This window comes from Engystomops pustulosus, chromosome 4 (genome assembly GCF_040894005.1).
Source record: "Engystomops pustulosus chromosome 4, aEngPut4.maternal, whole genome shotgun sequence".
In the NCBI taxonomy this organism is placed as follows: domain Eukaryota; kingdom Metazoa; phylum Chordata; class Amphibia; order Anura; family Leptodactylidae; genus Engystomops; species Engystomops pustulosus.
This window is the reverse complement of record NC_092414.1, coordinates 153,949,131-153,971,976: the sequence shown is the minus strand read 5'-3', so window position 1 is coordinate 153,971,976 and position 22,846 is coordinate 153,949,131. Positions and strand designations below refer to the sequence as shown.

Below are 22,846 nucleotides of genomic sequence, written 5' to 3'. Positions count from 1 at the left end.
GTACGCTATGTGGAGCTGTACATTATATGAGTGGACTGTATGTGTGGAGAAGTGCACTATAGCTGTAGACTTGTACTCTATATGGAGCTGTACATTATATGAGTAAACTGTATGTGTGGAGAAGTGCACTATAGCTGTGGACTTGTACTCTATGTGGAGCTGTACATTATATGAGTGGACTGTATGTGTGGAGTAGTGCACTATAGCTGTAGACTTGTACTCTATGTGGAGCTGTGCATTATAGGAATGGACTGTATGTGTGGAGAAGTGCACTATAGCTGTGAACTTGTACTCTATGTGGAGCTGTTCATTATATGAGTAGACTGTATGTGTGGAGTAGTGCACTATAGCTGTAGACTTGTACTCTATGTGGAGCTGTGCATTATAGGAATGGACTGTATGTGTGGAGAAGTGCACTATAGCTGTGAACTTGTACTCTATGTGGAGCTGTTCATTATATGAGTAGACTGTATGTGTGGAGTAGTGCACTATAGCTGTGGACTTGTACTCTATGTGGAGCTGTACCTTATAGGAATGGACTGTTTGTGTGGAGTAGTGCACTATAGCTGTGGACTTGTACTCTATGTGGAGCTGTGCATTATAGGAATGGACTGTATGTGTGGAGAAGTGCACTATAGCTGTAGACTTGTACGCTATGTGGAGCTGTACATTATATGAGTAGACTGTATGTGTGGAGTAGTGCACTATAGCTGTAGACTTGTATTCTATGTGGAGCTGTACATTATAGGAATGGACTGTATGTGTGGAGTAGTGCACTATAGCTGTGGACTTGTACTCTATGTGGAGCTGTGCATTATAGGAATGGACTGTATGTGTGGAGAAGTGCACTATAGCTGTAGACTTGTACGCTATGTGGAGCTGTACATTATAGTAGTGGACTGTATGTGTGGAGTAGTGCACTATAGCTGTAGACTTGTATTCTATGTGGAGCTGTACATTATAGGAATGGACTGTATGTGTGGAGAAGTGCACTATAGCTGTGGACTTGTACTCTATGTGGAGCTGTGCATTATAGGAATGGACTGTATGTGTGGAGTAGTGCACTGTAGCTGTGGACTTGTACACTGTGGAGCATAACATTTTATGAGTGGACTATGCAGCTGGTGACGTTTTAAATGTAGTGACAGAACCAAGCCATTGCAGCTTAGCTCCCATTCAGATAAATAAAAGATGGTCTGCAGTGACCTCCTCTGAACACTACACCAATTTTAAGTGTAGATTAATTGTACATGTAATTTGGAATGTTTAGTGTTTGATATGTAAACTTTATACTTCATTGTCATCCTTCCAGCTGTGTAGTGTACACATGATTTCCCTATGTAAGTTGTGCTGTGAATCATATAGATATACAACAAAAGCATTATTCTTCCTGCTGGTATACTAAGCTATATGGCCTTTGTTATGATGATTCTTAACCATCAATTAGCCCTTTTAATGCATTCGGATAATTGAAGTTGGTGGTGAGTGAGAATCATGTTTGTTTCCAAGCACAAAGAATAATCCCATTTTGGTCATTTTAGTTTTTGTAGATGTAATGGGAAGCGAAAGCATAGGAACGGCTCACAAAGCTGTTTAACAGGGTAATTGTAGATGTAACTAGCATAAAAGACATTTATAACAAAGACATTTTGCAGCTAAGTAAAAAGTTCCATTCTACCACTACATTAAATAAACAGCATAAGTATACATACTGTATTTCATCCTATGAGTGTCAGGAATTCTCATTATGTTTCATTATTGTTAATAAAAAGAGAATAATCATATGTATGGCCAAATGCCTACCCACACCTATAATAAAATATTGAAAGATAATAGAAACCATAATAATAGCACTGGTTATTTGTTATGGTAAATGGTTTTATAGATGTTATTAGTAGCATAGAGCCTCGCCATATAAACAAAGCTACATTCCATTGCTTCTCTGAAATAAATACCTACTAAGAAAGGGGTCAACACACAGATCAACCTTTCCAGTGGAAGCCCCCATGGGGTCTCAACTGGCTATTCTCCAAGAGATAACCTGCGGTTTATATGGTAAATGGGACTGGAGTTGTAATGTACCTTGAATAGAAATAAGCATCGGAAAGTCTATGAATATTACAGTAGCCTTAAAGCTTTTTTTATCAATCAGTTATATGGTGCAAATAGTACTCAAGAGAACTAGCAGATTAGACTCAACACAGCCCCTTCATGTGGGGTATATAGAATTTTATATTAGTATAATCAGTCTTGCTCTAAGGAACTAATACTTTCTTGCCAAGATTGATACTGACATGTATTAAATAGTTAAATGATTTCAATAGCAGTAGTCTTTAAAGGAAATCTAATAATAGTAATAATAATAATCTTTATTTATATAGCACCATCATATTCTGTAGCGCTTTGCAGATCATAGGGGACATATACAAATATAACAAAACATTACAAAGTACAAATAGTCATATGGAACAATAGGAGTAAGGGTCGTGCTCGCAAGAGCTTATGATACCAAAAACAAAAATATCATGAGCAAACGTTACTAAAACATATGTAAATTTTATTGATTATCCTTAAAAAGTAGAACATCACATAAATATGGGTGGTTACATGGCAGAAGCCAACAAGGTGCTGGGCAGCAAAAGTATACAATGAGCATTAGGCATGTAGTACAGAAGTGTCATAAAGTGCCTAGTGCCAAGCCTAAAAAACAATCCTTTCTAAACACATCAAAACAAATAATTGCAGAACAAGGAAACAAATCACAGTATATACCTTAAAAATAGAGCGTGGTAAGGCACATGAAGGGAGAGCTGCCCAGCACCTCACGTGTTTCGTCCACACAGGACTTTGTCAAGGGGTCGCAAGAGCTTATGGTCTATGAGGATGACGGGGTGACACAAGAGCTTACATTCTATGAGGATGACGGGGTGACACAAGAACTTACATTCTATGAGGAGGACGGGGTGACACAAGAGCTTACAGCCTATGAGGATGAGTGGGGGACACAAGAGCTTACAGTCTATGAGGAAGAAAGGGGTGATAAAGAGGTATAGGAGCTTGTATAATGGTCCAGCCATTTTTGTAAGGGAATGGAATTAAAATAATTTAATAAAGATGCTGCTTGGACCAGCCATCAGCCGACATCTTATATACAAAGTCCAAAGTCAGTGGGACTGCAGAGAAGCCTGAAGCTTGGTACCTGGCATTTTCCAGAGAGCAGAAAGAGGGAGTACCCAGAAGTGGTTAATAAAGAAAGAGTTCAAGTTTCATGCAGTTAGAGCAGTGATGGCGAACCTTTTAGAGACCGAGTGCCTAATCTACAACCAAGACCCACTTATTTATCACAAAGTGCCAACAAAGAAATTTCATTTGTGATTTATACTCCCTTCTCTGTCACAGCTTTCATTCATTTCAGCACCTGAGGACGCCAATAAAGCAGAAAATAGAAGAAATTTGGATGATGATTGTAGCTTTGCTGCTACACTGTCTTACTCTCCCCCTGTTTCCTTAGCACTTATGCAGAAAGGAGTTCTGGCTCACTGCTGAGGGAGCAGTGGGGATGGGGAGGCAAAGAGACATCCTGTAAACTCAGATCACACAGGCCCTGATTGCTTTCCATGAGCGACCTGAGGCATTTTTGATAAATCTCCCCCTATCTCTGTATCCCTATCCTCACACATGAACTGTGTTATACTCAATGCCTATAGTAACCAACCAAATCTCAGAGCTCATTTTAATGACCTGCAGCAAAACAGCAACCAATCACGACTCAGTTTCTAACTGCCACAGCAGAAGCATACAATGGCTCCTGTATACAAAAGTACATTGCCCACAATGAGGAGGAGATTGGTTACATAAAGTCAGAGCCAGGGAGTCATATTGGACCCTCCCTTTGAATACCCAGTTCCCCCAAACTATGAATTCCTATAATGATCCCATGTATATATACTAAAGAATGTATAATGTAATAAATTCAATTTGTTTTAGTATCTAATTGTTATACAATGGTCATGTGACCTAACTAGGTGTAGTCTATGAGGAATACTTTTTCTTCTGGTCTAGTGGTTATAACTAAACATTTGCCAAACATTTCTTGCATGTTATTACTAAGGATTAGAGATGAGCGAACATGCTCGTCCGAGCTTGATGCTCGGTCGAGCATTAGCGTACTCGAAACTGCTCGTTGCTCGGATGAATACATCGCCCGCTCGAGAAAATGGCAGCTCCCGCCGTTTTGCTTTTTGGCGGCCAGAAACAGAGCCAATCACAAGCCAGGAGACTCTGCACTCCACCCAGCATGACGTGGTACCCTTACACGTCGATAGCAGTGGTTGGCTGGCCAGATCAGGTGACCCTGGGATAGACTAGCCGCTGCCCGCGCTGCTCGGATCATTCTGTGTCTGGATGCCGCTAGGGAGAGAGCTGCTGCTGGTCAGGGAAAGCGTTAGGGTGTTCTATTAGCTTACTGTTAGGCAGGAGTGATTCTCCAAGAACCCAACAGCCCTTCTTAGGGCTACAATAACGTTCTACTTTTTTTTTTTTTATTTGCATCTAGTACCATTTTGTGAGAAATTAGCAGGGGGACTTGCTACCGTTGTGTTTAGCTCTTAGTGGCACACATATCCACCTCAAACACCAAAGTGGGAAAATTTAGTAGGGCTTGGATTTCAATTAGGCACAGTCTGCCATTTTTCCTTTTTTATTTTACGTTTATTTTGTTTAATAACTCAGTGTCATCTCATCTGGCATAGTAGTGTGCTTTCATACTTGGCTAGAAAATAGCCATAGGAGAATCCAAACGGCTTACGCCTACAGTAGCGTTATATATTTGATTTCTGGTTGATCTGCTGGTGGCTGTACTTGCTGCAGTGCATCTACTAGCCAATTCTGAGCAATTTGTAGTGAGACTTGCGACCGCTGTGTTTTGCGCTTAGTGACGCACATATCCATTGCAAAGACCGAAGTGGGAAAATTTAGTAGGGGTTGGATTTCAATTAGGCACAGTCTGCCATTTGTCCTTTTTTATTTTACGTTTATTTTGTTTAATAACTCAGCGTCATCTCATCTGGCATAGTAGTGTGCTTTCATACTTGGCTAGAAAATAGCCATAGGAGAATCCAAACGGCTTACGCCTACAGTAGCGTTATATATTTGATTTCTGGTTGATCTGCTGGTGGCTGTACTTGCTGCAGTGCATGTACTAGCCAATTCTGAGCAATTTGTAGTGAGACTTGCGACCGCTGTGTTTTGCGCTTAGTGACGCACATATCCATAGCAAAGACCGAAGTGGGAAAATTTAGTAGGGGTTGGATTTCAATTAGGCACAGTCTGCCATTTGTCCTTTTTTATTTTACGTTTAGTTTGTTTAATAACTCAGTGTCATCTCATCTGGCATAGTAGTGTGCTTTCATACTTGGCTAGAAAATAGCCATAGCAATAGGATAGCATCGTTTGGTTTTAAAAACTCAAAAACACAAAAAAAAACAAAAAAAACAAAAAAAAACAAAAAACACAAAAAAAAACAAAAAACACAAAAAAAAGTTAAAAAAAAATTAAAGTTATAACTCTCATTTTAAAAATGTTTAACCCGAGGGCTAGGGGTAGAGGACGAGGGCGGGGACGTGGGCGTCCAACTACTGCAGGGGTCAGAGGCCGTGGTCCTGGGCGGGGTGAGACACCACATTCTTATGAGGGAGCAGGGGAACGCCGCAGAGCTACACTCCCTAGGTTCATGTCTGAAGTTACTGGGACTCGTGGTAGAGCACTGTTGAGGCCAGAACAGTGCGAACAGGTGATGTCGTGGATTGCTGACAATGCTTCGAGCAATTTGTCCACCAGTCAGTCTTCCACGCAGTCCACCCATGTCACCGAAATCGCCACTCCTCCAGCTCCTGCACCTCAGCCTCCTCCCCCCCAGTCTGCCCCCTCCCAGGAAAATTTGGCATTTGAACCGGCATACTCTGAGGAACTGTTTTCTGGACCCTTCCCACAGTCACAAACCACTTGTCCGGTTGCTGCTGAGCAATTTTCCGATGCCCAGGTTTTCCACCAGTCACAGTCTGTGGGTGATGATGACCTTCTTGACGTAGTGGAAGTGTGTAAAGAGGTGTCCGACGATGAGGAGACACGGTTGTCAGACAGTGGGGAAGTTGTTGTCAGGGCAGGAAGTCCGAGGGGGGAGCAGACTGAGGGATCGGAGGATGATGAGGTGACAGACCCAAGCTGGGTTGAGAGGCCGGGTGAACACAGTGCTTCTGAGACGGAGGAGAGTCCTCGACCAGAACAGGTTGGAAGAGGCAGTGGTGGGGCCAGACGGAGAGGCAGGGCCAGAGCTGGTGCATCAGCGCCAAATGTGTCAACTAGTGAAGCTCCCGTGGTGAGGGCTCTTGCGGCGAGGGCTAGATCTTCAGAAGTCTGGAGGTTCTTTAAGGAAACACCGGATGACCGACGGACTGTGGTGTGCAACATTTGCCAAACCAGGCTCAGCAGGGGTTCCACCACTACTAGCTTAACTACCACCAGTATGCGCAGGCATATGAATGCTAAACACCCCACTCAGTGGCAACAAGCCCGTTCACCTCCGGCCGTGCACACCACTGCTCCTTCCCCTGTGTCAGCTGATAGTCAGCCCCCTGCCCAGGACCCTGCCACAAAAACCCCATCGTCGCCTCCACGATCCTCCACAGCATCCACCAGCGTTCAGCTCTCCATACCCCAGACGCTGGAGCGGAAACGCAAATATAGTGCAACCCACCCGCACGCCCAAGCCCTTAATGTGCACATCTCCAGATTGCTTAGCCTGGAGATGCTGCCCTATAGGCTAGTAGAGACCGAGGCCTTTCGCAACCTCATGGCGGCGGCCGCCCCTCGGTATTCGGTCCCCAGCCGCCACTACTTTTCCCGATGTGCCGTCCCAGCCCTGCACCAGCATGTGTCAGACAACATCACCCGTGCCCTGACCAACGCCGTTTCTGACAAGGTCCACCTGACCACGGACACGTGGACGAGTGCTGCCGGGCAGGGCCACTATATATCGCTGACGGCACATTGGGTTAACTTGGTGGAGGCTGGGACCGAGTCTGACCCTGGGGCTGGTCATATACTGCCGACGCCGAGGATTGCGGGGCCTACCTCGGTCCAGGTGTTTCAGGCCTACTATGCCTCCTCCTCCTCCCACCCCTCCTCCACCTCCTCCTCCGAACTACCATCCGTGGGCACGGCGCCATCAGTCGGTAGCTCTAGGCACAGCAGCAGTGCCGTCGCTAAGCGACAGCAGGCGGTGCTCAAACTGCTGAGCCTAGGCGACAAAAGGCACACCGCCCAAGAGCTATTACAGGGCATCACGGCGCAGACTGATCTGTGGCTGGCACCGCTGAACCTGAAGCCAGGCATGGTTGTGTGTGACAACGGCCGTAACCTGGTGGCGGCTCTGCAACTCGGCAGACTGACACATGTGCCATGCCTGGCCCATGTGTTAAATCTGATAGTTCAGCGTTTCCTCAAGACATACCCCAATCTGTCTGATTTGCTCACGAAGGTGCGCCGCATCTGTGCGCATTTCAGGAAGTCCAGCCCAGATGCTGCCACTCTCAGGGCAGCGCAGCGCCGCCTCCAACTGCCCGCTCACCGACTGTTGTGCGACGTGCCCACGAGGTGGAATTCAACACTGACCATGTTATCCAGAGTTTACCAGCAGCGCAGAGCAATTGTAGACTGCCAGATGTCAACTTCCACCAGAAGTGGTAGTCAGGTCAGTCAGCTTCCTCAAGTCTACAATGAGGAGTGGACGTGGATGTCTGATATCTGTCAGGTGCTGAGTAACTTTGAGGAGTCAACACAGATGGTCAGTGGCGATGCCGCCATCATCAGCCTCACCATCCCGCTGCTTGGCCTGTTGAAAAACTCTCTGATCAGCATGAAGTCGGAAGCTTTGCGCTCGTCACAAGAGACGGGGGAAGAAGATTCCCTTGTTGATAGCCAAAGCACCCTCAGGTCTGTTTCTCAGCGCATATCGGAGGAGGTGGAGGTGGAGGAGGATGAGGAGGAAGAGGAGGAGAATGTTGGCGAGACACAAGAGGGGACCATTGTTGAGTCCTTCACTGTTCAGCGTGTATGGGCAGAAGAAGAGGAGTTGGAGGAGTTGGAGGAGGAGGAAATGGACAGTCAGGCCAGTGAGGGGAGTGAATTCTTACGCGTTGGTACTCTGGCGCATATGGCAGATTTCATGCTAGGCTGCCTATCCCGTGACCCTCGCGTTCAAAGAATTTATTCCAGCACCGATTACTGGGTGTTCACTCTCCTGGACCCACGGTACAAGCAAAATCTTTCCACTCTCATCCCTGCAGAGGAAAGGAGTGTGAGAATGCATGAATACCAGCAGGCCCTGGTGCACAAGCTGAAACAGTATTTCCCTTCTGACAGCGCTAGCGGCAGAGTGCGTAGTTCTGCGGGACAAGTAGCGAGGGAGAGTAGGCGAGCAGGCAGCTTGTCCAGCACTGGCAAGGGTACGCTTTACAAGGCTTTTGCCAGCTTTATGTCACCCCAGCAAGACACTGTCACCTGTCCCCAGTCTCGGCAGAGTAGGGCTGATCTTTACAGAAAGATGGTGAGGGAGTACGTAGCTGACCATACCATCATCCTAAATGATCACACAGCTCCCTACAACTACTGGGTTTCAAAGCTGGACATGTGGCACGAACTGGCGCTGTACGCCTTGGAGGTTCTTGCCTGCCCTGCCGCTAGCGTCTTGTCCGAGCGGGTTTTCAGTGCAGCTGGTGGCATCATCACAGATAAGCGTACACGCCTGTCGACTGACAGCGCTGACAGGCTGACGCTTATTAAAATGAATAAAGGCTGGATTTCTCAGAATTTCCAATCTCCACCAGGTGAAGGAAGCTCAACCTGAATAATTAATCCACTCCTCCTCCTCCTCATTTTCCTCCTTCTCCTCCTCTTTGTACAGTAAAGCAGAGGAAACTGGCTATTTTTTGACAGGGCCCACTGGCTCTTGCTATAGTACTTTATGCATTTAATTTTTCTGGAGGGCCACCTACCCGGTCCTCTGTTTGAAACAATTTTTGTGAGTGCCACATACAGGCACTCAATCTATTCCATTTTTCTGGAGGGCCACCTACCCGGTCCTCTGTTTTAAAAAATTTTTGGGACTGCCACATACAGGCACTCAATCTATTCCATTTTACTGGAGGGCCACCTACCTGCTCCTCTGGTTTGAAAAATTTTTGGGAGTGCCACATACAGGCACTCAATCTATTCCATTTTTCTGGAGGGACACCTACCTGCTCCTCTGGTTTGAAAACTTTTTGGGACTGCCACATACAGGCACTCAATCTATTCCATTTTTCTGGAGGGCCACCTACCTGCTCCTCTGGTTTGAAAACTTTTTGGGACTGCCACATACATGCACTCAATCTATTCCATTTTTCTGGAGGGACACCTACCTGCTCCTCTGGTTTGAAAACTTTTTGGGACTGCCACATACAGGCACTATCCAAATTAAATTGTCTCCATAGCAGCCTCCACACGTTGTCTCCATTGCTACCTCCAAAAGTCGTCCATATAGCTGCCTCCATACATCCTCCCCTTATCAAACGAGGTGTGTCAGGCAGAAATTTGGGTTGTTTTCATGGATTCCACATCAAAGTTGTTAACTTTGTCGCCACCCTGCTGTGTTATCCACAAAATATACTGGCAAACTTTTATGATTAACCGATATTATTTCAGCGCTTCTTGCGCAGCTGTTTACATTCCCCTCACCCGCCATATCCCAAACTTATAAGAACGCTACTACACTTGATCTTATACAAAAGGTTCTTAGAAGTGCTGTTTGGGGAGTAGCCTAGAGACAGGGGCTTGGATTGGCGAAAGCTCGCCTGGCTGCAGAGCGCCAGCTCCATCCCAAGATCCAACTAACATAGTTTTAACTGCAGCACCTTTAATCTACTACTAGTTCACTGCCTCCATAATAATAATAATAATAATCTTTATTTATATAGCGTCATCATATTCTGTAGCGCTTTACAAATCATAGGAAACAAATACAAATGTAATGTAACAGAGCACAACATTTGTATGGAACAACAGGAGTGAGGTCCCTGCTCGCCAGAGCTTACGGTTTATGAAGATGATGGGGTAACACGAGGTAAAAGAATATTTAATGGTCAAGCCATTCTTCTTAGGGAATAGAACAAAATATAATAAATGGAATTGCTGTCGCTTGAACCACTCAGCCGTCATCTTATATACCAGGTCCAGGGTGAATGGGACTGCAGAGAAGTCTGGTGCCTGTTGGTTGCTGGATAACAGATGGGAGGACGACACAGGACGGGTTAGTAGAAGAGTTAAAACTTCATGCAGTTAATGAGTGTTATAGGCTTGCCTAAAGAAATGGGTTTTAAGACCACGTTTGAAACTTTGGAGGTTAGGTATTAGTCTGATAGTCCGGGGCAGAGCATTCCATAGAATTGGTGCAGCTCTAGAGAAGTCTTGGAGACGCGAGTGGGAGGTCCGCACTAGGGTAGAGGTTAATCTAAGATCACTGGCGGATCTAAGAGCACGGGTTGGGCGATAGACTGAGATAAGAGAGGAGAGGTAGGGGGGTGCAGCATTATACAGAGCTTTATGGATGAGGGTTATTATTATTTTAAACTGTATTCGAAAGGAGACTGGCAGCCAGTGCAGCGACTGGCATGAACTGTAAGCATACATGGTCCCCTTATCAAACGAGCTGTGTCAGGCAGAATTTTGGGTTGTTTTCATGGCTTCCACAACAAACTTGTTAACTTTGTCGCCACCCTGCTGTGTAATCCACAAAAAATACTGGCAAACTTTTATCATTTACCGATATTATTTCAGCGCTTCTTGCGCAGCTGTTTACATTCCCCTCACCCGCCATATCCTAAACTTATAAGAACGCTACTACACTTGATCTTATACAAAAGGTTCTTAGAAGTGCTGTTTGGGGAGTAGCCTATAGACAGGGGCTTGGATTGGCGAAAGCTCACCTGGCAGCGGAGCGCCAGCTCCATGCCAAGATCCAACTAACATAGTTTTAACTGCAGCACCTTTAATCTACTACTAGTTCACTGCCTCCATACATGGTCCCCTTATCAAACGAGCTGTGTCAGGCAGAATTTTGGGTTGTTTTCATGGCTTCCATGTTAACTTTGTCGCCACCCTGCTGTGTAATCCACAAAATATACTGGCAAACTTTTATCATGTACCGATATTATTTGAGCGCTTCTTGCTCACCTCCTTTGGTTCCTCTCTGCCACCCATTGGTTTGAAGCCTGAGTCCATTTAGGGTATGTCGCCATGACACTCTCTAGCCTGCTGCCGCTGCCTCTGCATGCCGTCCCCTATAGTGTCAGGGTCAATTACTGGATGTTTTAGATGCTATCTAGCTTCATTCTGTCACTCTGTCATGGCCATGCTGTTGCCCATAATTTTGGCATAATGTTGCGATTATGCAGCCTCAGAGGCATCCATGCATGCTGCCCCTGCTGTTTCCTGTCCATTTCCGTGGTGTTTCCATCCTTTTCTGAGGTTCCCAGGTGTTTGGCCAAGCTTCCCTGTGCAGAGCCTTGGTCCCCTTGAAAAATGCTCGAGTCTCCCATTGACTTCAATGGGGTTCGTTATTCGAGACGAGCACTCGAGCATCGGGAAAAGTTCGTCTCGAATAACGAGTACCCGAGCATTTTAGTGTTCGCTCATCTCTACTAAGGATCATATTCAATAAACATGCTTCATGTGGATGAGGCAAATGTGCAGTTGTATGGAGGAATAGTGCAAAATACGTGTCAAATGAAAATTGGCCAACATCTATCTAAAAAGTATGGCCAACTCGACACAATGTCCATCCCTAAGGACAAATGGTGCAAATTATCTAAAGGAAAATAATACTCTATATATTGGAGTATAAGACGAGTATATCAGCACAAAAAAATGTGCTGAAAAACCAGACTCAGCTTATACTCAAGTCTATAAAAAAGCAAACTCACTACTCACCTTTCCGACGTCCCCTGCGGGTCCTCTTCTTTCTTCCAGTGGTATGACACGGCTGGCTATATAATGTTGACATGGCTGGTTATATACTGGGGGCTCACTGGCTATATACTATGGGCTATCTAAAAAAACCAAAGGAGGGCTAAGGAGCAGCACTGTGTACAAAGGAAAGAAGTTTGGGTGCAGGTCTTCAAGAGAGGGTCCGACACCGACCCATACATCGAGGAGAAAGTAGCAATGAAGCAGCACTCTGTGAAATGCAGTCAAGTAAATTTATTCCACCTCATGATACGACGTCTCGTCTCTTCAATCAAGACATTTTTATCTTGATTGAAGAGACGAAATGTTGCATCATTAAGGTGGAATAAACTCACTTGACTGCATTTAACGGAGTGCTGCTTCATTGCTACTTTCTCCTATGGGCTAGCTATGTACTGGGGGGGGGGCTGGCAGGCTGTATACTAAGGGCTGGCAGGCTATATTCTAAAGGCTGGCTATATACTGGGGGCTGGCTACCTATATAGTGGGGGCATGGGCTGACTATATATCATGGGGGTTGCCTGGCTATATACTGGGGGGTTGCTATATACTGGGGTAGGGGCTGACTATACACTGGGGGTTGGCTGGCTATATACTGGGGGATAGCTGACTATATACTGGGGTATAGGCCAGCAGTATACTGGGGACTGGTAGGCTTTATACTGGGGAACATGGGCAGGAAGTGCTATATATACACATGGACTATATACATGGGCTATATACTGGGTGGAGGCTGTGACCAATGCATTTCCCATTTACCAAGACTAAGGCTTATACTTGCGTCAACAGGTTTTCCAGGTTTTTTTGTGGTAAAATTAAGTACCTTAAATCTATATACTTAGCAATGTATTTATACCAATATTAATCTACAAAATGGTATTGCCTGTATATGCAGTATGACATTATATAGTAAATTGCAAAAGAAAAGGTAAAAATTAATCCTGGAAAAATATAAAATGTTGCTGTGGCACCTGCAAGAAGAAAATCCAAGGTTTTATTAGAAAACCAATAACAAAGCCTATACAATATATGTGTAGGTCAAAGAACTTACAAGTTTGGCTTACGGTTTTACTCATGGTAATGGACAACATTACTGCACTCAATAGGAGAGGGACAATATAAGACATGTTCTGTTATTACCTAGTTAACAAAGTAATTGTTCACATTAACCTTGTACCTAAAATCAATTGAACAGCGCTGTTAACATTCAGTAACCTGTAATGCATGTTATTTCAATGCAGCCCCTTGTTAATTAATAACTACACGTTAAGTCAATGGCAATTAACAAGGGATCACAGTGCAGTAAGGGGTATCGGTCTTTAACTAGATTTCCTTTTTTTCTGTTTGGAGAAATGACTTCATGAATCATAAAATCTTAAGGAATTCCATTCATTAAAGCTTTTACATCCAAGGAAAATCAGAAAGCATCAAACATTTAGTCATAAGTGAAATACATATGTAGCATGCCTTTATTCTGCTTCACTTTCAAGACTATGGCAGTAAAATAATTTAGTATACTACAATCCTTATGGCAAGTCAAGGACTAGATGTTAACTATGTTACCCAGCTTGAGAAAATCAGCCAACTGTATATTAGAAAAGGATATCTTGTGCAGAGACTAAAAATATATCCCATGAAAGGCACTATCGTATTTTCTGCAGTTTTTAGTGTCTAGTCACAACATCTTCATCATTTCAGACTTTCATCTCAATCACTGGATAAACATAAATTTCTCCCATTGAATAACAAGCAGATGACAAATAGAAATCTTCCAAAGAGAAAACAAAGTGTCTTGAAAGATGCAAAATGAGTCTTTAACTGGTAGGAAGGGTCAAAGTTCTGGTTACATTGTTGTGCTAAGTCCCTATTTCTGTCTTCAGCTGGATCCCGATGCCAGTGCGATGCTTAAAGAACTGCAGTTGAAGCTTAGTGCCGTCTTGGATGAGCTGAGCTGCTTGTTTGGAGCAAGGTAATTATAATTGTTGCAAAGTTTACACTGTCTGGGTACAATGTTTATCTGCATTACAGAGCTTTTTTGTAAATACATAACAGAATTAAGAACAATTCTCAAAAAATTGAATTAATTTTTGGAATGCATCTTGTTAAACTTACTATTTTAAAATCCATGAGAATTAGAAATTACATTTTAATGTGACCCTCCACCTCCAGGTGTTTGTTACAACAACTACATTCTCCATCAGGTCTCTCTGACAATGACCAGTGACTTCTTCAGGACTGGTGCCGGTATGTCACTGACATGCTTACTCTGCAGCCCATAGCTGGTACAATAGAGGGGACATGTCTGTGATTTAGGCTCCATGTACACAAGATTATGTGTGCTAGCCTTGTTTTAGTGGCTAACACACATCCCCATTTACTTCTATGCGCTCATGCCCACGACTGTGGATTCTACAACCCCCTGCATGAGCCGACTTCTAAGGCTGCAAATTATAGAGCAGGTCCTATTCCTGCCAAAGTTTGGGGTGTGAGAGGTTACAGGGGTAACAATGGGCCCATTGTTTGTAGACTCTAAACAGCAGACATTTATATGCATGGGATCTTACATCTTCCTTGCGGGAGTCACAGAAGCCCAATTGGGGAAGTGCATAAAGCATAAAGAGGTATATAGAACAGAAAATAGGGTACAAAGTATGTTGACTATGCCCAATGTAAACAACAATCTTTTGGCTTCATGGGTGTAGGGTCAATTTTTTTTTGTATAACTGTATTTTTATTGAGATTTTTAATTTTTTTCAAGTTTTACATTGATAGTTTTACATAGTCGCAAGCAGTAGTATATCATTAAAGCATTAGTTTTAGAACAAGGTGAAATAACAGGGTCCTTTCAACCGACATAGACCAATTTGTAGGAGAGGAAAAAAAATCTAACAAACAGAGAAAAAAAATTCAACTTGTGGCTGGGTGGGGGGAGGGGGGTCTGACAAAGGACTAGAGACATGAGGGAGAAGGTATGGGATGGTATCTAAATTAGCTAAGTAGTGAGCGCTTCCTGTTACATTTCAACCCGTCCAGTAGTCATCCCATGGAGCCCATATGCGATTAAATATATCCACAGTGTTTTGCAGGAGTGCAGTGAGGTACTCCCAGGTACGTGTCTCCTGTATCCGTGCACAAAGCTTTACTTTGGAAGGTGCTATGGGTTATTTCCATTTTGCAGAGATTAAACATTTTGCTGCAGTAAGGAGGTATAGGAGTAGCCTGGACGTAGGCTTGCACATTCATTTGGGATATAGATTCAGTAGACATATTCTAGGATCTGCAGGGATCTCGCATTTAAGAACCGAGGACAGGATACTCGTAACGGAGGACCAATAGGGTTGTATAGTTGGGCAAAGCCAAAATATATGTGGCACATCTGATCCCCCCACCCCACACCGCCAGCAGACATCATGTGAATCAGGGTATACATGGGGGTGTAGGGTCAATTTTATTTTATACCCCTATTTTATGACTGAACCCAAAATCTTCTTTGGTTGCGTAATTGTACAAATCATCAGCTCTAAAATCTCTCATCCACAGGACACGAGGCACATAACAATAATCTAACGGTGATATCAAATATGTATATACAGTATTTAGTGTTAGTATTACTGTATGTTTTTAATTCTGTGCGGAAGAATTTTCTTTGTTGCATTATTTTGTTCTGCATTTTTCAGCTGTACAACATAAAACAGGACAGCAGGTAAACTGAGAACAAAGAGAGATGATGCTGATAGCAGATAGGTGGGGTGAGCAGACAAAGGAGAAGAAAGGCTCGGTGGAATTGTTCTTGTAAAGATGTGCTCCATTATAGTGGCTGACAAAGTAAATCAATTGGTAGAAGGTGAAAGGAAAGCTAAAAACTTAATACAACTTTCTTGTGTTTCTAGTTTCCAGAACATAATTGAGGACTGTGTGAGACAAATGAGTGTGGAATTAAACCAGATGAGAGGGAATGGAAACGCATCCGCAAACAGGAACAATGCAGCCATAGATGCTGAAATCGTACTACGCCCACTGATGGATTTTCTGGATAAAACGTTAGTATTGGACTTCTAATGATATACTATTCTAGTATGATTGCTCTAGAAAGTGTAATATCCATAAAATTACTGACTTACTTACCATGGCAGGGGCTTTACTAGTAACTATGGAGTCTTCACTTAAAGTTAAGAATGTGGCCACCACTAAAATATAACAGAAGCACATTTCATAGGACTTAGATAACAATGCTGATGTTGCAGTAGAGATATATTCAATGCAGTGATAAAGTAAAGGGAATACACACTGTGATGTCACAGTGTAGAGATAATAAAGACAGTCACCATTCAGGTATAATAGAGTGATGCCATAGTATAGCAGTAGTGCACACAGTAATGTCACAGCACTGATATCATACACACATTGATGTCAATTGTACAGAAATAATACACAAAGTGATGTCCCAGTATAGAGGTAATAAACACACTGATGTCACAGTACAAGGGTAATACAACAAGTGGAGTCATGGTACGGAGATAATACACACAGTGATGTCACCATTCAGGTATAATAGAGTGATGCCATAGTATAGCAGTAGTGCACACAGTAATGTCACAGCACTGATATCATACACACAGTGATGTCAATTGTACAGAAATAATACACACAGTGATGTCCCAGTATAGAGATAATAAACACACTGATGTCACAGTACAAGGGTAATACACCAAGTGGAGTCATGGTACGGAGATAATACACACAGTGATGTCACCAATCAGGTATAATAGAGTGATGCCATAGTATAGAAATAGTGCACACAGTGATGTCACAGCACTGATATCATACACACAGTGATGTCAATTGTACAGATATAATACACAAAGTGATATACAAGTACAGAGATGATACACACAGTGATGTCACAGTACGGAGCTAATACACACAGAAACTATTACGATGGAGCATTGCCAGATTCATATATATTAAAATCTAATATGGGTTCTTATGTTCTCTTATTTTGTATACTTTCATTGCATTATTTGTGTTCTAGACTATCTGTATCTGCAAAAATATGTGAGAAGACTGTACTAAAACGAGTCTTAAAAGAATTGTGGAAATTGGTGCTTAATAGAATTGAGAAGCAGATTGTGCTGCCCCCTCTAACTGACCAAACAGTAAGTAGTCCAATTTTTGCCCTAAAAGTTTGTATCTACTGCACAATATTGGGAAGTGTATCTCTCCCAGGTATCTGATTTTTGTCTGTATATATAGAATATATACGAAGCCTTAGATCTTTAGATATCAAATCTCAACTGAAAGAAGGTTACTAGAAGTAGAAGAAGTTACTAATGTTTAGTAACTGTGCAGTTTTTCTCTGAATTATTTATCTGCCTATTTTCTGGGATAGGAAGTATCTCCTTGATAGGCACCATTGTCACACTCCCACAATCAGGGATGAATCTAAACTATCTGCTGCCTGAGGCAAAATATAGAACAGTAACCCTTCCACCTTGTTCAGAAGTAATATATCAGGGTATTTTTAGTGGGGTCTCCATGTAGTGTCTCACTATTTTTAGGTCTCGGGTCCAGCCTTATAGCAGTCCTCTAAATCCCTGATGCTGTCCCCATCTTGCTGCAGTTGGTGCTGCCTGAGGCTCAATTTGCCTCATGGATGGTCCACCCCTGCCCCCAACTCTATGGTCAATAGAAATGGTGCCAGCTCATCCAACTTTATTTTTTTGTCGATTTTCTATAAGACAATTCAGAACCTTCATTCCAGATTATAGGTTTTTAAAGGCTTTTTCTTAATTTTCAACTTAGTTCACTATACAAGTATGTTGTACATTAAATATTAAAACCAGTCATTTACATACAATATGTAAATTAAATATATCTACATTTGCATAGTAGACATAAGACTAAAAATATTTTTCCATCCATTTCTTACTTTGTTAACCAACTCTTATGTCTACTTAATAATATGCAACACCCTCGCTGATGTAAGGCAGAGGAGTGGTTGCGAATACGTCCCACCATGTAGCTTGCAGCCTGTGTAGGGTCTGACTAGCCCCACAGCATGTCACTACATAGTCCCTAGATAACACAGGGGAACACTGCAGTGGTAGAACCTGCCTGGTAAGGCAGGAGTTAAGTGTTTTGTGTGATGTCATATGTGTCAGCCAATCACATGTGTTACACTCTGTTTCTGTGAGCTGAGATGTAATTGGCGTAGCCACCACCTGACCAGTGGGAGTAACCAAACCCCTGGTCAGGAAAGTTCTAGAGGTCAGTTCTCTCTCAGAAGAGAGTGCAGTGTGAGGAGAGAGTTCACTCTCTCAGATTAGAGACTCAGAGGAGTCTGTGCAGCTAGCACACCAGACCAAGAGCAGGTGAGCCAGCTCCCTGCCTGAAGAGTGGAGCTAATAGCTAGTTAGTGAGAGGAAAGGGGTATCATCCTACCTTCAAGGGTGATACCTGAAGCAATCCAGGATAAAGCTAAAGCATCCTTCCAGGACACAGCTATCTTCCAGCTTGCCCTTTGCATCCAGGCTGGTGATCTACATCCTGTGGCTCCCTCCAACTACATCTCCAGCATTCCACCATTCTGTTAAGGCACGTTGCTACTGTTCCTGTCGGTTCCAATAAAGAACTGTGAGTTATTTTTGTTCAACGTCTGTCTCCGTCTGGTCCCTGCTACTACGGCTGTCATCATCACAGGCACCCTATACACTACACTGGAACTCATACTCCAGACCACAAAGGGTTGCCCTAGGGAGAACCACTATAGCAGCCTCTCCCTCATCATTTCTTGCCAACACCACCCTGCTGGAGACCTGCCAGGCTGTAGGACAGCCCTACGATCCCCCTACCAAGCACCGTGACACTAGCATGCCTAGGCCGCAACCGCCAGCTACTCAGGTACTGTGGGCCTCGGCTGTCTCCAGGCCCCAAGAAAAGGCTAGGCCTCGGTGGGGGATGTTGCAAATACAACAATACTCATTGACATGTACAACTTTACATTTTCATACACCATTATTTTACCCATTTTCTCCCCCTCTCACCCACCCACTCCCACTCCCACTCTACCCGTGGCCGGAGAAAAGAACAAAAAAAGACTATTTATAGTCAATTCTGGAATACCCCTTTAACTTTGCCCAATGGAACAAATTAGTTCTAATAATAAAAATAATATCAAACGGAATAGCGAACCTTCCAAATATTTCTATATAGTTACCTAGTACTTAGTAGACATTACAAATGATGCAGTATAACAGGATTTGGCCGTGCTTCGCTGCTATACACTAGAGGTGAGCCTATAGGTTATATAGTTTTGTAGATTGCATATTTTATCACTGGAATAGTTCCCCATTGGTGAATGCTACTGAACACCTTGTCACATAACCTTAATAATAGCGACATTAGCAGCAGAGCCATCGATTGCAGTTCAGTTTAAGAATACCACAGCTCAGTATTTTACCGGGTTATATCCTGAAGACATGTAACACATTTAGGCCATAGCTACCTCAGAGAATACATAGACAGCATGACCTTTTCAAGACAAATATCCAGGCTTTTTCCAAGGTTAAGCTTAATAATTTAGACATAAAGTCATGTGAGTAAAACAAAATAATGTAGCTCACTCACCCTGACCAAAGTAGTTGAATGGATTTGTTCCTTATGGTTCCTTAGGTCTTGGTATGTGTTTTTTTATTGCTATATTAGTCCATACACCAGTCATAGGAGATACATTTCAGAAAACACAGTTCTCTGTGTTGTAAGTGACACCATGAACCTCAGATTATAGCAAAGTGTGGCACCACTTAGATCAGGACTGGAAAGTGAATAAATGTATCAGCCTATTTCCTGCACTGGAATTGACGTTTGATGGAACATAGATTACATTTCATTGTCAGCTTACATCCTTCATACATTAGCTGAGTCACTGCTGCTCGCGCTTGTATTTCTAGTAATCTTGTAAGATAGAGGGTCGTGCTTTCTGTATCTTCCATTAAATGTACCGTATATTCCGGCGTATAAGACGACCTGGTGTATAAGACGACCCCCCTACTTTCCTGTTTAAAATATAGAGTTTAAGATATATTCGCCGTATAAGACTATCCCTTTTCCAACGCATACAGTAGTATACAGCACAGCCCCCAGTAGTATACAGCACAGCCCCCAGTAGTATACAGCACAGCCCCCAGTAGTATACAGCACAGCCCCCAGTAGTATACAGCACAGCCCCCAGTAGTATACAGCACTGCCCCCAGTAGTATACAGCACTGCCCCCAGTAGTTTACAGCACTGCCCCAGTAGTATACAGCACAGCCCCCAGTAGTATACAGCACAGCCCCCAGTAGTACACAGCACAGCCCCCAGTAGTACACAGCACAGCCCCCAGTAGTATACAGCACTGCCCCCAGTAGTATACAGCACTGCCCCCAGTAGTATACAGCACAGCCCCCAGTAGTATACAGCACAGCCCCCAGTAGTATACAGCACAGCCCCCAGTAGTATACAGCACTGCCCCCAGTAGTATACAGCACAGCCCCCAGTAGTATACAGCACTGCCCCCAGTAGTATACAGCACAGCCCCCAGTAGTATACAGCACTGCCCCCAGTAGTATACAGCACTGCCCCCAGTAGTATACAGCCCAGCCCAGCCCAGCCCAGCCCAGCCCAGCCCAGCCCAGCATTAAAAAAAAATAAATAAACTTATATACTCACCCCGATGCTCCCCCGATGTCCGCGCCGTCTTCTTTCTTCTGCCGGGCGCCGCCATTGATCTTCCCCGGCAGGCGCCTAGTATGACGCGCCGCTGCTGACGTCATACTAGGCGCCGACCCGGGGAAAGACATGGCGGCGCCCAGCAGAAGAAAGAAGACGGCGCGGAAGACTGAAGACAGCACAGCGCGGACATCGGGGCCAACGGAGGGTGAGTATTTTCCCCCCGATGCCTTTTTGAGGCTGCCGGCAGCCATCGCTGTGCAAACACCCGCGATCGGTGCTAGCACCGATCGCGGGTGTTACCGGTAAGCCTTTGCTGCAATATGCAGCAAAGACTTACCGGCTATGGAGAGGGCTCAGCCCGTGAGCACTCTCCATGCACCGGTACCCGCCGTATAAGACGATTACCGGCGTATAAGACGACCCCAGAGAAGACAGAAGATTTTTCTGTCTTCAAAAGTCGTCTTATACGCCGGTATATACGGTAGATAGAAAGCTGTGCAGAGCCATAAACATATCTTATTGGACTGAAGTAATGGTGGGGGCTATGATTATGGTCAAACCTTTATCCTGCTGAAGGTGCGGAAATTTAGTAATACTCCACATTTAGTTTATTTTGTATCAATTAACATGTTCATTTTATGGTGTAAATTTTAGACTGACAATAATATATGCACCAGTTTATAGATGGATGACATTACACCACTGAATATATAATGTACTTATACATAACCAATATCTAAAAACCTGCGCGCCTTTAAATAATTTAATCATTCTTTAATGTTGAAGTGGATGTCAAGCTAATTTTTTTAAACGTTTGCCACTGATATTTCACAAGACATTTCTATATTATGTCATTAAAATGATTGATTTCTCACAAGTTATTCCTGGTCTGCACTCTGCTGCCTACGTACAAATAGAGACCGACTTTCTTACTAAGCTATTGAGAATGTGTGACCCCTAAGTCTCCATGTTAAGTAGACTATCCAAGAGATCCAATCAAAAGATTGCCTGTATATGCCATGGAAAGTATGTGCCAACAATATTCGTATACAGGAATATGATCTAACAATATTGGTTCTCCATTTATGGCACCAAATTGTAAGTACATTCAGGATTTCACTGACATTGCATAGGTAGGTAGCTGATGATGGGTACCAAGAAACTTTGCTAAAAAACCATAGTGGGTGTCAGGACGATGCGTCCTCTGATACCACAGATGATAACTCTGAGTATATTAAAAAGGCCAAGGTTTAACAATAAATATTGTACAGTTCAACAATACATATGTGATATTGTTGTATAATTACTACACTAAGAATAAACTAAAAATTATCAATAGATACATCCAACAATGAATGGCGCAAGGGACGAAAAAAACTTCTAGGTTATACTCCCGCCCAAATGGAAGTATAAACAAAGGGATATATTTTTAGTCATTTTCATTTTGAATATATTTGAATAATTTAACAATAAAATATATATCATAAGATCTCTCCTAGTATAAAATTTAAGTTATTATAAATTTAAAAGAGAATGTGTATCCAAAACTATTATTCATGATTACTGCCCTCAATGTCTCTACGAAATAAGGTTTCATTTTCATTTTTTCCTGGATCTTGTATACTAAAAGTGTCACAGATCTTTCCAATACAGACAAAAAATTGATATTTTTATCTTCTGTTTTAATACAAAGCCATGTGGAATGTTCTTTGTTATTCTGCCAAAAAACTCAAGTAATTATAGTTCTTAGGGTAATTGTGATATAACACATGTTGGTCTTCTACTGTAGTGGGAAGATAAGCAGATGGTTGTTTAACACAAAATGGGTAGGACCGGCTTGCACTATCCTGACAGATTTTGGCATGACTTACTGTCTATTTATCCTAGCTACATTTAGTTAATAGCTGTTTGTGGGCGATGCAACCAAATTATATAAGTATCATTCTAGCATTAAACTGAATGCAGCAAGCATTAGAACTAAGCATTGCTCCAAATCCTATGATCAATACAAACATGAAGTTACTGGATTTAGATTTAGCAGTCTATGGTGTGAATGTAAACTTTTCTCACTTAA

At 43.1% G+C, this 22,846-nt stretch overlaps 1 protein-coding gene across 1 annotated transcript in view; it reads left to right on the top strand.

Moving 5' to 3' along the window:
- UNC13C (unc-13 homolog C) overlaps positions 1-22,846 on the top strand; it is a 330,670-nt gene that overhangs the window by 269,608 nt on the left and 38,216 nt on the right. Inside the window, exons 26-28 of the mRNA XM_072148188.1 lie at positions 13,941-14,029; positions 15,951-16,100; positions 17,093-17,216. Of these exons, the coding sequence (XP_072004289.1) occupies positions 13,941-14,029; positions 15,951-16,100; positions 17,093-17,216 (363 nt within the window). The remainder of the gene's footprint in view (positions 1-13,940; positions 14,030-15,950; positions 16,101-17,092; positions 17,217-22,846) is intronic.